The 15,067-nt window shown below is 49.4% G+C and overlaps 1 protein-coding gene across 9 annotated transcripts in view; it reads left to right on the top strand.

Moving 5' to 3' along the window:
• The window catches only part of LOC119973830 (semaphorin-3A-like), a 412,512-nt gene that overhangs the window by 278,227 nt on the left and 119,218 nt on the right, over window positions 1-15,067 (top strand). For all 9 annotated transcript variants that reach the window (XM_038812287.1, XM_038812294.1, XM_038812290.1 and 6 more), the window contains 2 exons: window positions 4,834-4,988; window positions 12,094-12,156. In XM_038812287.1, the coding sequence (XP_038668215.1) occupies window positions 4,834-4,988; window positions 12,094-12,156 (218 nt within the window). The remainder of the gene's footprint in view (window positions 1-4,833; window positions 4,989-12,093; window positions 12,157-15,067) is intronic.

The raw sequence follows: 15,067 nt of genomic DNA, 5'->3' as shown, positions 1-15,067 counted from the left end.
CCAGGCAATCACCATCGCCAATGAGAGAATCTAAACATCTGACCTTGATGTACAACAACATGACCATCGCTGAATTCCCTGATATCAACATCCTGGGGATTGTTACTGAGTGAAAATAGGAAGATGGTGGTGTAGATGTAATGTCGCTGGACTAATATTCCAGAGACCCAGGCTAATGTTTTGACGGCAGATGTTCAATTCCCACCCTGGCAGCTGATGAATTTTAAATGCAATTAATTAATAAAAGGTCTGGAATTGAAAGCGAGTCTCAGTGACTGTAACCGTGGAATTATCATACAATTGTTGTGATGCATAAACTCTGACCTTAACCTCTTTGGTTTTGTACCTATCCCTGTTGACCCATCTGGTTCACTAATGTCCGTTAGGATTTCCGTCCGTATCTGGTTTGGCCGACAGACTGACAGCAATGTGGTTATTTTTTTAACTACGCTCCAGGATAATTAGGGCTGGGTAACAAATGCTGGCTTCCCCAGTGCTGCCTACATCCCACAAGTGGATTAATAAAATAAATTGAATTGGAGCACCCTGCGGCTACAAGAGTAGGCCAAAGGCTGGGATTTCTGTGGTGAGTAACTCAGCTCCTGACTCCCCAAAGCCTGTCCACCTACAAGGCACATGTCAGGAATGTGATGGAATACTCCCCACTTCCCTGGATGAGTACAGCTCCAACAATACTCAAGAAGCTCGACCCCATCCAGGACGAAGCATCCCCGCTTGATTAGCACCCCTCCCACAAGCATTCACTTCCTCCACCACCGGCACAAAATGGCAGCCGTGTGTCCCATCTACAAGATGCACTGCAGCAACTTAACAAAGCTCCTTTGACAGTACCTTCCAAACCTGTGACCTTTACCATCTGGAATGGCAAGGGCAGCAGCTGCACGGGAACACCACCATCGGCAAGTTCTGCTCCCAGCTACAGACTTGGACTATCTGGCCGTTCCTTCCCTGTCGTTGGGTCAAAACTCTGAAGCTCCCTTCCTAACAGCAGTGTGGGAGTGCCTACAACACAGAGGCTGCAGCGGGTTCAAGAAGGCAGCTCGCCATCACCTTCTCAAAGGAGAATAAGGAATGGACAATAAATACGGGCATGAATACATCCCATGAAAGAATAAAAAAGAAATTGACTATGATACTCCAGCTGAGGCCTAACCAGTGAGTTATGAAGGTTTTGATTCACATTTTTTACTTGGTACTCAACCTTTGATGACCAGATGTCGATATTTTTTTATTTTATTTTATTTTTTTTTTTTAAATTTAGATTAGCCAATTATTTTTTCCAATTAAGGGGCAATTTAGCGTGGCCAATCCACCTACTCTGCACATTTTTGGGTTGTGGGGGCGAAACCCACGCAGACACGGGGAGAATGTGCAAACTCCACACGGACAGTGACCCAGAGCCGGGATCGAACCTGGGACCTCAGCGCCGTGAGGCGGTTGTGCTAACCACTAGGCCACCGTGCTGCCCTCGATATTTTATTTAAAGTACTGTCTAACTGTATGAAGACTCAAGCGCACCTTCTAGGTAGTAAACATGAGATTATTGTAATCATAGGAAACAGCCGCCGTGGTGGCATACACGCAATCAGTCCCCGTCGAGGTTACCAGAATGCCGGTCCCTGTCCAGGCCGGTATTTACATGGCAACCGTAACGGGCCGCAGCTGGACAGGCCTCGCCCGTGAGTGGCGAAGTTCATGTTCCACGACTCCCATGGGGAGATTGATTAGGGAGTTCCCATGGGCCTCATGAGGGTTATTACAGACTGGAATGTTAGGTTTGATGAAAATCTTTGAATTGGACTTTACCGTTGTAATTCTGTCATTCAGCATTGCTGTTGGTTTTATAAATTGCTGCTTTACACCACTTGGACATCTTTCGGTGTCTGGAATACTATTTCAACACCAATTTGTGGAATATATATTCCTTCTTTCGTTTTTCTGCATTAAGTTTTGTCTGACATCAGCTCCCAGCCTGAGACTCATCTCTCTTATTTAATATGCAAATCAGCAAACTATCAAAAATAAGTTTCACACAACAGCAACTATGATAGAATTATAGAGCATAAAATGAGGCTAGACGTCCCATCCTGCCATTACTGGCAACATGGCATCATTTAAAAAAATATATATTTAGAGTGCCCAATTATTTTTTTCCCAATCAAGGGGCAATTTTGTGTGGCCAATCCACCTATCCTGCACATATTTTTGTATTGTGGGGGTGACACCCATGTGGACATGGGGAGAATGTAGGGCAGGATTCTCCCATTCGGCGGCAGAGTGTTCATGCCGTCGGAAACACCGTCATGTTTTACGACGGCATGAACAGGCCGCTGGGAGTACCTTTTCCGGCCCCTCCAGGGGGCCAGCATGGCACTGGAGCGGTTCACGCCGCTCCAGCCTCCCATCCCGGCGCGAACTGTGTGCCGCAGGATCTGCGCATGCGCAGCGGCGCCAACCTGTGCATGCGCGGTGGCCTCCCTCAATGCGCTGGCCCCGACGTAACATGGCGCGGGAATTCAGGGGCCGGCACGGAAGAAAATAGGCCCCGGGAGTGAGAGGCCGGCCCGCCGATTGGTGGTCCCCGATCGCGGGCCAGGCCCTATCGGAGCCCCCTCCCCCCCCACAGGCCATCCCCACCCCGGCCCTGTGCGCAGAGTTCCCGCCGGCTGCGACCAGGTGTGGACGGCGTCGGTGGGAGCCTGCCCTTTTAGAGCGGCCGCTCGGCACATCTCGGGCCGAGAATCGGCGGCCCAGCTGCGTACAGCGGCCCGCAACCGCGCCGGCCCCAATGGCGCCGATTCTACGCTCCGCGGAGAATCGAGTGCTGGCGTCGGGGCCGCATGGCCCGGTTACGGGGATCCACAGGACCCGGGCTGGGAGAATCCCACCCGTAACATGGTATCATTTGTTTATTTTATTGTCCCTCAATGTCTTTTGGCAATTACCAATCTGTCACTTCTGGTTCCCATCCCTTCTTTGCCAGTTATTGTAATAGAATTCCAACCTACACATTGTTGTTAGTATCCGGTTCATACATTGAAACATCCATAGAAAATACAAGCAGAAGGAGTCCATTCGGCCCTTCGAGCCTGCTCTGCCATTCATTATGATCCTGGCTGATCATCAAGTTCAATACCCTGACCCTGCCTTCCGCCCCATATCCCTTGATCCCTTCAGCCCCAAGAACTGTATCAAATTCCTTCTTATAATCACACGTTTTGGCCTCAACTACTTTCTGTGGTAGCGAATTCCACAGATTCACCTGGGTGAAGAAATTTCTCCTCACCTGAGTCCTAAAAGGTTTACCCCTTATCCTCAATCTGTGACCCGCCAGTTCTGGACTCCCCCACCATCGGGAATGTAAGTTTCTTTGAGATGTTCCATGTTCTGTTGATGGATGGTAAATACTTTGTAGTTTAAAGTAATGAAGTTAACAGGTGTTGGATATTGATTCTTTCACTATACTCAGATTTTTTTTAAATTAAAAAAAAAAAATTTAGTGTACCAATTAATTTTTTCCAATTAAGGGCAATTTAGCGTGGCCAATCCACCTACCTGCACATCTTTTGGGCTGTGGGGGCGAAACCCACGCAAACGGACAGTGACCCCGAGCCAGGATCGAACCTGGGACCTCGGCGCCATGAGGCAGCAGGGCTAACCCACTGCGTCTGAGATGTGTTTCTAAAGAAGCGTCAGCCAGCACTGGGTGTGAGAGTGTGAGTGTGAGTGGGTGGAGAAGTAAGTTCTGTTGTAAATGGTCCGCTACCAAAGGCAGCCTAGTCTTAGTGCCTTCTTCACAACCAGGGAATTTCTCAAACAGTTTTCCCTTCTCTTAAAATAGACAATCATGGAATTTTAACCAAGCTGAAGAATGCAATAAATCGGAGCAGGAGTAAGCCATTCGGCCCCTCTGGGCTGCTCCACCATTGAGTACAGCCAAGATCTGATTGTGACCTTAACTCCACTTTCCTATCAATCCCCATAACCCTTGACCCCCTGGTTGATCTAAAAATCTGTCCAACTCAAACTTGAATATATTCAATAACCCGGCCTACACTGGGGAAGGGAATCTCAAACACTGAGGACCCTCTGGGAGTATAAATTCCACCTTCCCTCCGTCCTAAATAGGAGAATCTTTTTTTTAACTGTTTAACTTCAGTTCTAGATTCCCTCACGAGCGAAAACTTGCTCAACCTGTCTTCATTAAACAACCCTCTCATCCTGGGAATTAGCCTAGTGAACCTTCTCTGATCTCCTCTTTAAGTAAGGAGACTAAGGCTGGACATAATACTCTAGGCGTGCCCTATAGCATTGTAGCAAGACTTCCCTCCTTTGTTACCCGGCGCGGTGGTTAGCATTGCTGCCTCATAGTGCCACGGACCCGGGTTCAATTCCAGCCTCGGGTGACTGTCTGTGTGGAGTCTGTACGTTCTCCCCGTGCCTGCGTGGGTTTCCTCCGGGTGCTCCGCTTTCCTCCCACAGTCCAAAGATGTACAGGTTAGGTGGCTTGGCCATGCTGAATTGCCCCTTAGTGTCCAGGGATTGCAGGTTAGGTTATGGGGTGGACAGGGGAATGGACACGTAGGAGCGCTCATTCGGAGGGTCGGTGTAGACTCGATGGGCCGAATGGCCTCCTTCTGCACTGCAGGGATTCTATGGTACTGTTACGCTGCACAGCTCCATCCCATGGTAGATAGAATAAATTGCAAAGTGGGATGCAAAACAATTTGAAAGTAGGTTAATTATATTTTGGTTTATGAAGCTAATTATCCTTTGAGATAGAAGCTGATCCCAATGCGTTTGTCTTTTCAGACCTGGTTTCTCGAGGTGCTGTCACATACCAGCTGGATTATTCGTGCTGTTACAACACTCTGTTGCTGGATGAAGAGAGAGGCAAATTATTTGTAGGGTCGAAGAACTACCTTATTGCTCTAAACCTGGAGAACATCGGCAAACACGACAAGAAGGTGACTAAATCTCACATGGACTACACCTGGCAATTCGGAGGGCTTAACTACACAGCCTGCTGCCCTTCGGAGGGCTGCTGATTAATGAGTTAAAGATTTACGTTGCAATTAGGGAGGTAAAGGGAACAATGACAACTTCCAAAGGGCAGTAAAACATCTCTAACACATGTTGGTAGAACAGCGAGAACGTTTTCATTCAGCTGCTGGGGGAATCTGTTTCAGTAAATCCGTCAACTTTCCCACAACCCTCTTTCTTTTTATTCCCTGCTCGTTTGAAGTCACCTTTTGATTCTTCTTGGCATCAAGATCAATGAATCCCCCAGTAAGGAAAAAGGAAGTTGAATGACAGGTTACCTTGTCATGTCCTTGGCGTGTATGCTTAAGTACTTCAAGTCAGTGGAAGTACTTCAGAAGTGCAGTGTTCTGATGTGTGGTAAGCAGTTTTCATTCGGCAGGACCCCAGAAACCTCAATGGGGACAATGATTAGTCAACCTGCTTTTGGCAGTGCTGGTTGAGGAGGAAGCATTGGCCAGGGATTCAGCAGAACTTCCTGCTCTTTTTTTCCCCCACAAATGTTTCCAAATAATCCGTACCTTTCATGACAGGTCCTCAGTTCAACACCTCATCTGAAATATGGTGCTCTCCCTGTCTCGCTCGCTCTGTCTTGCTCTCTTTCTCGCTATCACGCTGTTGCTATTGCGCTCTCTCTCTTGCTCTCTGTTTCTCTCAGTAATGCCCTGATGTGGTTGGCTGGATTTATTCCCGAAAGGGGGTTTGAAACCCCATTCTGACTTGGAAATGAGAGCAGCATCAATAGGCCAGGTGAGTCCTTTGCCAGAATAATGGTGACAGACTGCTTCGCCAATCCTTTCCTTGACTATGGTTATCGCCCCCATATGCGCAACAGGAATGCCTCTCAGCCCTAGACTAGCTCTGCATCTTCACAAATCAGCAATGTTAAGAGAGATGAGTCACTGATCTCGGGAGCTGCTCTGTGGGCTGGATGTTTCCTTTGGGCCACAGGGAGACAGGTTTGGCCTCCAAGGGGCGTTTCACAGTAACTTCATTGAAGCCTACTTGTGGCAATAAGCTATTATTATTATCAATTAAGAGTGGCATGCGGGCTCTTGAGGCTGGAAGGTCAACTAGAGGCCTTCCAAGTGCGAAAGGAACAATAAACTGTAATGGTGGGTAAGTAAGAGAAAGGGAGGGGCAGCACGGTGGCACAGTGGTTAGCATTGCTGCCTACGGCGCTGAGGACCCAGGTTTGAATCCCGGCCCTGGGTCACTGTCCGTGTGGAGTTTGCACATTCTCCCCATGTCTGCGTGGGTTTCGCCCCCACAACCCAAAGATGTGCAGGATAGGTAGATTGGCCATTCTAAATTGCCCCTTAATTAAAAAAAATAATTGGGTACTCTAAATTTATTTTTTTTTAAAGTAAGAGAAGTAGCATAAAGATTTTAAAAATCTTACGTTAAAAAACGTTTTGTTTTCAGGCAGACCACAATGTCTGGGGAGATGCCGGGGAATAGGAGGGTGGTGGCTGGGGCGGTAAGTGGTCGGGTAACACTTCGATGCTCCTGTACTGAGGCAGCGAGATAGAGGCCATCTCCATGGCAGTGAAACAGGTCTCCACTACCTCGAGGAACCCGGAGGCTGACAAGAAATCCCACTTGGCCCCCTTCAATTGGCCTGAAATGGCTCTACCACAGGCAGCCCATCCCCTCAACCTGGTCGCACCTCCACAAGAATTGCCGAGAGCCAGGATGGAGTTTGGGAACTGGCATTCCTATTCCAGGGCGGGGAGGGGGGCTGGAAATCCAGTCCTGTACCTCTTTACACCACGTGAAAGGAAGAGTTTGAAACAGAATGCGATGCATTCCTTTCTAAAAGTGTATTTCCTTACACTTTAATGAGTTCTTGGTGTTCCCTTTGTCCAAAATGGCAGCCAAATTTGCAATGAGGAACAAACCCTCATTACAGTTAATTAACCCACTACCTGTCATTTTGGTTCAAGGCTGTGTGGCGTCAATAGACTGGAGGGAGGCTGGGGGAAGGGAGGAATTCCAATAAACCATCATGATTGGCGTTCTCCCTCCTCCCGATCTTAAGGCATGAGGAGACTCCCATTTCTCCTTCCCTGCAATTCTTGTGCGGAATACCGTGCTACCGTTCCACAAGTTAAACAGCTCAGCATTTCACTGATATCTTTCTCTAATTAACTGCTGTCTCCGTGGGGCTGTGGAGGGGCTGAGGCCCTGACGTCTCATTCAGCTGCCGGGCCTGATAAATGAGGATGCATTCCACTCCTAATTAAAGTGATGCTGATAGGCCCCAGTGAATGCATTCATCTGAATCATCTGACACTCGGCCGACGAGGCAGCTTCGCAGAGGGAAGGGTTGGTACCAGGCAATATTTCAACAGATTCTGTGCAGAATCTAAACCCCCTTCTTCCTCATTCACTCTTCCTTTCTCTCTCTCTCTCTCTCTCTCTCTCATCTATCGCACCAAGTCTCTGATTTAGTTTTGTAAATGTGTTTTCTCCCTCTCCTCTCCAATTCTCCCTCCCCCCTCTGCCTGAGCTTCGTCTCCCATCTTTATTGTCTGTTTTTAGCTTCAAATTAATCAAGGCACCGTAAAATATTTCAAAGCAGAAATCCCACCCGCGCTGTGCGTTCCAGCAGTTTTGATAAACGAGATGTGACACCCAGCAACTTAAGCCAATGTTCGGGCAAATGGACAAAAGCTTGGTCAAAGAGTTGGGTTTTAAGGAGCGTCTTAAAAGGAGGAACGTGAGATAGAGAGGCGGGGAGATGTAGGGAGGGGATTCCAGGCTAATGTGTCACGGCTTCCAATAACGGGCTAATTGAAATTGGGGGTGCGCAAGATGCCAGAATTGGAGGAATGCAGAGATCTCAGAATGACGGGTATTATATGGGCACAGAAAGGAGCCATTCAGCCCATTATGTCTGAACTTGCCTTCCCAATGAGCAACTTACTTAGTGTTATTCTCCTACCTTTCCCCCATAGCCATCTACATTCTTCCATTTCAAATACTTCCCTCTTAAATGTCCTGATTGAGCCTGCCTCCACCACACTCTCAGGCAGTGAATTCCAAACTTACTGAGCAAAAAGGTTTTTCCTCAGATTCCGTTTGCTTCTTTCACCAATTATTTTAAATCTATGCACCCCCCACCCCACCTTTCTCGATCCTTTCATGAGTGGGAACCGTTTCTCCCAATCCACTCTGTCCAGACCCCACATGATTTTGAATACCTCCCTTAAATCGTCTCTCACCCTTCCTTTCTCCAAGGAGTACAGTCCGAACCTCTCCAATCTATCCTCATAACGGAAGTTCTTCATTATTGAAACCATCCTCGTGAACTCCCCCTCCAATTGCTTCCCACCCTTCCTCAAGTGCAGCACCCAGAACTCGAAGCAATACTCCAGTGAAGGCTGAATTAGTGTCTTCTACAAGTTCAACACAACCTTCTTGCTCTTGTACTCTATGTCCCTATCAATAAAGCCCAGGATATTGTATGATTTATTCATCACTCTCCGTGAATTCCCAATTCGGACAAGGCTCGGCACAACACCGAGGGCCGAAGGGCCTGTTCTGTGCTGTACTGTTCTATGTTCTATAAATTGTGGCTCATGCAGGATTGTGATGTTGGACAGGCAGACTGAGAATTCAGAGGCTGTGGTGGGATTGAGAGAGGATGGGGCCAGCATCTGTGTAGAAGCTGACTGACCTCCGTGTCTGAAGATGTCATTGTCAAGTCCCTGAAGAGGGATTTGAATCCACGGCCATCTGACTCAAAGAGTCGCTCACTGAGCCGCAGTTGACGCTACTTCACCTCTGAGATCTATGGCCATCGGGGGGATTGCCCGAATTGCTTAAGGGTGTGTTATAATTCACTGGAGGGCTGGAGGAGTAAGTTTTCTTTATTGCCTGGAAACCTGCTCTCTCATTCGCTGTGTTAGTAATCCAGATGGCTGCTCCCATTTACTGTGACATCATGTATTTTGACAGAAAATATTAAGATCAGTGGAAAAGCGTATTTGTTGCCAATTTCCAGTCAGTGATTGTTGTGCGAAACCCCATCCCCTTGCCAGTAGGCATTTCATCGATACACTTTATCATCACTGCCGCAAAGCAGAAGATGTTTAGTGTGGTGGATTAATGCCGTCCCGTGGGTTTATTATGTAATGCTCTTCAGTGTGTTTCAGTTCCCAGCTCATTCCAGTGACTGATTAACCCGGCTGAATGGATTTAGCAGCAGTTTCTGCCATAAACCGTGGCTCAGTTGGTCGCGCTCTCACCGTGGGAGCTAGATACATCATGGGTTTGAAAACATAGAAAATACAGCACAGAACAGGCCCTTCGGCCCACGATGTTGTGCCGAACTTTTGTCCTAGATTACGAACAAATTAATCTACACCCATCATTCTACCTTAATCCATGTACCTATCCAATAGCCGCTTGAAGGTCCCTAATGTTTCCGACTCAACTACTTCCACAGGCAGTGCATTCCATGCCCCCACTACTCTCTGGGTAAAGAACCTACCTCTGACATCCCCCCTATATCTTCCACCATTCACCTTAAATTTATATCCCCTTGTAATGGTTTATTCTACCCGGGGGAAAAGTCTCTGACTGTCTACTCTATCTATTCCCCATATCATCTTATAAACCTCTATCAAATCTCCACTCATCCTTCTCTGTTCTAATGAGAAAAGGCCTAGCACCCTCAACCTTTCCTCGTAAGACCTGCTCTCCATTCCAGGCACCAGCCTGGTAAATCTCCTTTGTACCTTTTCCAAAGCTTCCACATCGTTCCTAAAATGAGGCGACCAGAACTGCACACAGTACTCCCAATGTGGCCTAACCAAGGTTTTGTACACCTGCATCATCATCTCATGGCTCTTAAATTCAATCCCGCTGCTAATGAACGCTAGCACACCATAGGCCTTCTTCACAGCTCTGTCCACTGGAGTGGCAACTTTCAAAGATCTACAAACATAGACCCAAAGATCTCTGCTCCTCCACATTGCCAAGAAGTTCCCCTGTTTCTGATTACATTTGTCTTCACCAATCTTTTTTTCTGCACAGGTAGCATGGCCCTTTAAGGGGGCAAGCTCCACAGACCATGTAACCAATTAGGGCCAATTGTATGGGTGTGCGCGAAACCTGGCCAATGAGAGTTTACATGGGATCCTGGAGCAGGGTACTGGGCAATGTGGATTAGGGAGCTGAAGTGCAACAACCTGTTGTATAGCGTTGAGTTGCACATCAGATAACTTTAGCATCTATTCCAAGGCTGACAGTCCAGTGTGGGTACTGAGGGAGTGTGCCCACGGCATTCTTCAGAGAGAAGGAGTCCTCCACAGTGTCCAGGCCAATATTGATCTCTCAACCAACTTGGCTGTAGACAGGTTTTCTGGTCATTGTCACATTGCTGTTTGTGATGATCTTGCTTTGCACACCTTGGCTGCTGTGCTTTCCTACTTAACCACGGCGATTAAACTTCAAGAAGCACTTTGGGTTATTGTGAGGCCATGACGGGTGCTATATTAGTTCACGTGCTTTTTTTTTTTGCTTCTTTTTGTGATCCGGATGTGGTGGAGTATTTCTTGGTTGGTCATTAAAATTATTGCATCCTGCGCCTCGGCACAGATACTGCCTATTTATCGGATAGATGCTCCACCAGCTTTATAGAGGGGCCTACTTCAAGGAGGCTATGCCCGTGGTGCAAGGGACAGGGAGCGCGATTTTATGGCCACGCTATGCCGGAAAAACAGCTCGCTGCAGCGCAGCGTGGCCGATGGAAGCCGGGAGACCCCGCTCCCGGGATCTACCCGGCTCGCAACACCTCGCGTGATTCAATGCAGTGTCGCGAGACGTTGCGAGGTGAATCCCGTCCCATCATTTTTGTCAAATTTGCATATTAGAGCAAGGCAGCAAGTCTGACTCAAATATGCAGATTCCCAAGATACCTGAGGCTTTGGGATTCAGTCCTTTCACCTCAGAGACCGACGAGCAACGTTCAGCCCGATGAAACGGCGCTGGTGGGTGTCTCCAAGGGGATCAGAGCCCCCCCCCCAACTGCATACCTCTTGGGCAGGGTGGCGCCCTGGCACTGCTCGTGCCACCTGGATGCTGGCCTGGCACAGCAAAGGCACCCAGATGTCACTGCCAGCTGGCAAGGGTGCTGGCAAGCTGGCATTTTATTGCCCGGCATGAGTGTTTGCTGGGGGGCCCTCCCACATTGCGTTTAGGCTGGGGGGGGGGGGGGGGGGGGGGGTGGTCGGGGATTGTTTCGGGAGCCTCGGAGATCGGGACACCATTTTTAGATGGCGACTTTGTTCACTTTTGGAAAGATGAAATGAAAATCGCTTATTGTCATGAGTAGGCTTCAATGAAGTTACTGTGAAAAGCCCTTAGTCGCCACATTCCGGCGCCTGTCCGGGGAGGCTGGTACGGGAATCGAACCGTGCTGCTGGTCTGCTTTGAAAGCCAGCGATTTAGCCGAGTGAGCTAAACCAGCCCCTAATTGCGCCCAGTCGCTAAACTGTCCATTGAAGGTAATGGGGAAAATGCTGCTTCCTCAGTGTGAACAACCTTTCTCATCCCACTTTATATATAAAGATTCCTAAGGCATGGTGAGATTATAACGTAGCTCTTCATCGCCAGCCTGTATAGCTTCAAGGGTTTGAATGATGTTCTCCTGTCCCGAATGTTCCTGCCTGATTTATAGGATATCATTGTCGGTGACCACACTGAAATGTGTGTTCTGAGCGATTCATGCAATTCTCAGTTACTACCTCGCATGTACTGTGCATGCATTGAAATTGTCAGTCAGAGATTCACACACACTATGGTGGCAGGGAGGGGTGGATTTATTGCTGCATTTCCTTCAGGAATTAAAGGGTTAATTGCCTCTTGCCGAGCTGTACTGTCATTCTGAATGGTTTGGTTTAACTGAGCAGGCGATTGTTTCGAGCCGTTGGCCTGGATCCCCGCCCGAGGGTGCACGCGACCTGGCCGTCTGACATTGCTCCCGCCGATTTGAACTCACCACGGTTCTTGTCTCTCCTACAGATTTACTGGCCAGCTCCTGTGGAATGGAGGGAGGAGTGCAACTGGGCAGGCAAAGATTTGCACGTGAGTAAAGCCACATCTAATTGTCCCGATGCGCTGCGTGATCGACAGCTGGTGGTTGGCGCGAACGGTTGGGGTCTTTTGTGCGCCTCCCCCTCCTCCTCACCCACCACCACCCCACCCCCTCTGCACCAACAACTCTGCTCTCTCAAGCTGTTGAACACAGATAATATATCCAAAATGATCAACCAAGTGTTAAGGGTGTATTTACAGCATTTGAATAAGATGTTGGGGCTGTGTCAAGCTGGAGGGTGTGAGAATGCAGCAGCTACCTCGAAATGGGAGCCTCATTTGTGAAGAACGACATTAAGAATGCTGCCTCACAGTGTATGGGGGGGGGTTGATCATTTCTTTGGTCGAATTGCACCGTGTTTAATGATGAAAACTGTGGAAAGGCCTGAAGGTTTCATCCACTGTCGTCTCCTCCTGGTTACTCAGTGGGTGCATTTCAAACTGAGAAACCTAAGTGAATACCCAAGGCTCATGCTGCAGGATGTAAACAACAACTTGCCATTTATAAGTTACCGTTTAACACATCCCAAGATTTTTCTCGGGAGAATTGCCAATCAAAAGGCGCGACCTATCCAAATAGGAACAGAGTCCCATAGCGAGCGCGGTTGGCCGGGTGTTTCCTGGCGCCTGGAGCGCCGAGATATGCCACGCTATTGAACCCCCCAATCGGGTAGATCGGGGGCCTCGGGCGGGGAATGTGCAGCCGAGGTCGCATTTGGTCCGTTTTTCTGAGGAGCTCCGCTCGCCGGAACGCCTCAGTGCCGGGAGAGATCGGGGCACAATGTTTAAACGGTGTCCCGATCGCTCACCCCCTTGCCACAAATCCTGAAACACCCCCCCAAGCCCCAACACAGCAATGAGGGGGTCCTCAGCATCCCCCCCCACCCTGCACCCGCGTATGTCACCCCAGGCCCGTTTCCAGGTGGCACTGCCAGGGTACCTGGGTGGCATCAGCAGTGCCAGGGTGCCACCCCGCCAAGAGGGCAGAGACCTGGGCGTCTCTGTTCCCCTGGGAGACCCCCACAAGTGCCGTTCCATCTGTTTGTGGAGACAGCACTGAACAGCGCTCACCCGTGGTCTTCGGGGAGAGTGGGGGGGGGGGGGGGGGGGGGGGGAGAGAGGGCTGGGGGCGGGATTAGATCACACACCTTGGTTGGATCTGGGGAAAGCATATTCGAGTCAGACAAGCTGTATCACTCTAATGGGTGGGATTCACATCTCGCAAGGTCGTGTTGGATCCCGCGAGGCGTGGCGAGCCGGGTAGATCCCGCAAGAGGGATCTCCGGCATCTACTGGCTGCGCCATGCTGCTTTTCAGGCAGAATGAGAACCGAGCCACAGTAGGTGAAATTAGGACAGGAGATAAAACAATTGATCAAAGAGGTAGGTTTCAAGCATCACCTTAAAGGAGAAGAGAGGCAGAAAAAAATTAGGGAAGGAATTCCGGAGCCTGGGTACCTGATGGTGTGTCTGCCAATGGTGGGCGCGGGGGGATGAATATTGAAGTTGCACAAGAGAGCAGAATTTTAGGGGCACAGAGATCTTGGAGGATTGTAGGGTTGGACGTGGTGAGAGAAATAGGGAGGGGTGGGGCCATGTTGGGATCTGGAAGCAAGGTTGAGGATCTTAAACATTTGAAGTTGAAAGGATGGGTGATCTTAAACTTTGGTATTAAAAGCTTGTTGATCGTTGGACGGAGGGAAACCAGACAGGAGTGCACGTGGACTAGATGTGAGTGCACGTGGACTAGGCAGGAGTGCACGTGGACTAGGCAGGAGTGCACGTGGACTAGGCGGGAGTGCACGTGGACTAGGTGGGAGTGCACGTGGACTAGGCGGGTGTGCACGTGGACTAGGCGGGTGTGCACGTGGACTAGGCGGGAGTGCACGTGGACTAGGCGGGAGTGCACGTGGACTAGGCGGGAGTGCACGTGGACTAGGCGGGAGTGCACGTGGACTAGGCGGGAGTGCACGTGGACTAGGCGGGAGTGCACGTGGACTAGGCGCGAGTGCATGTGGACTAGACGGGAGTGCACGTGGACTAGGCGGGAGTGCACGTGTACTAGGCGGGAGTGCACGTGGACTAGACAGGAGTGCACGTGGACTATCACGGTCTTGAGGTCTTGTGAAAGATTGAGTGACAGTAGCAAATGGTGTGACAGACCTCAAGTTCAATGGTGCAGATGTAGGGAGGAGAGGTATGCAAGGTATGCTCGTCGCTTTGACCAAACGAGAAGAATTCTCAGACTTCTAAGCAAGCGTTGTAGGGAGGCAAGCAAGACTGTGATGAAAAATGGGAAGAGAGAGGCTCGGCACACAGACAGCTGGAGGCCACAGGTGACCGGGCAAACTTTTCAATCGTACAACAAATACTTTCTTAGTCCCAGACTGCATGAGAAAGACATGGGAAAATACTTCCTGAATGGGACGTTTGGGATGGACTGAGGGGGTTGAGAGTTGTTGAGGGCAGACGGGTTTGACATGAAAGAGAAAGGTGAGCAGGCCATCGGGATTAAGCAGCCTTGGAGGCCGAATGAAGAGGAAGGTGGTTGGGGGGGGGGGGGGGGGGGGGGGGGGGGGGGGGAACATGGAGGGGGAGGGAGGCGAAATTAAAGTAAATTTCAGGCTGACAAGCTTTGTTAAGTCTGGAAAGTAACCTGGGCTCTCAGCCCTTTCAGATCTAATTGTAACCTATATTTATTCCTGAAAACGATGTCAAATGTCTGTCAGCTCGCAGTTTCTTTTTTGGGTTGGACACATCGCACATTCCAAAGGTGTTAGGAAGCTGCGCTATTTCTCCCATCCGTTGCCTCCCACTATTCATGCCAGCTCACAATCCTGTCATCAGCAGGCTGATCACTGTCTTTCAAATCAGTTCACACTCTAATTCTGAGCTGGTCAGGT

This window comes from Scyliorhinus canicula, chromosome 11, assembly GCF_902713615.1.
Source record: "Scyliorhinus canicula chromosome 11, sScyCan1.1, whole genome shotgun sequence".
NCBI classification, from domain to species: domain Eukaryota; kingdom Metazoa; phylum Chordata; class Chondrichthyes; order Carcharhiniformes; family Scyliorhinidae; genus Scyliorhinus; species Scyliorhinus canicula.
Note: the sequence above shows the minus strand (reverse complement) of the source record. Positions and strands in the feature narration are given on the sequence as shown.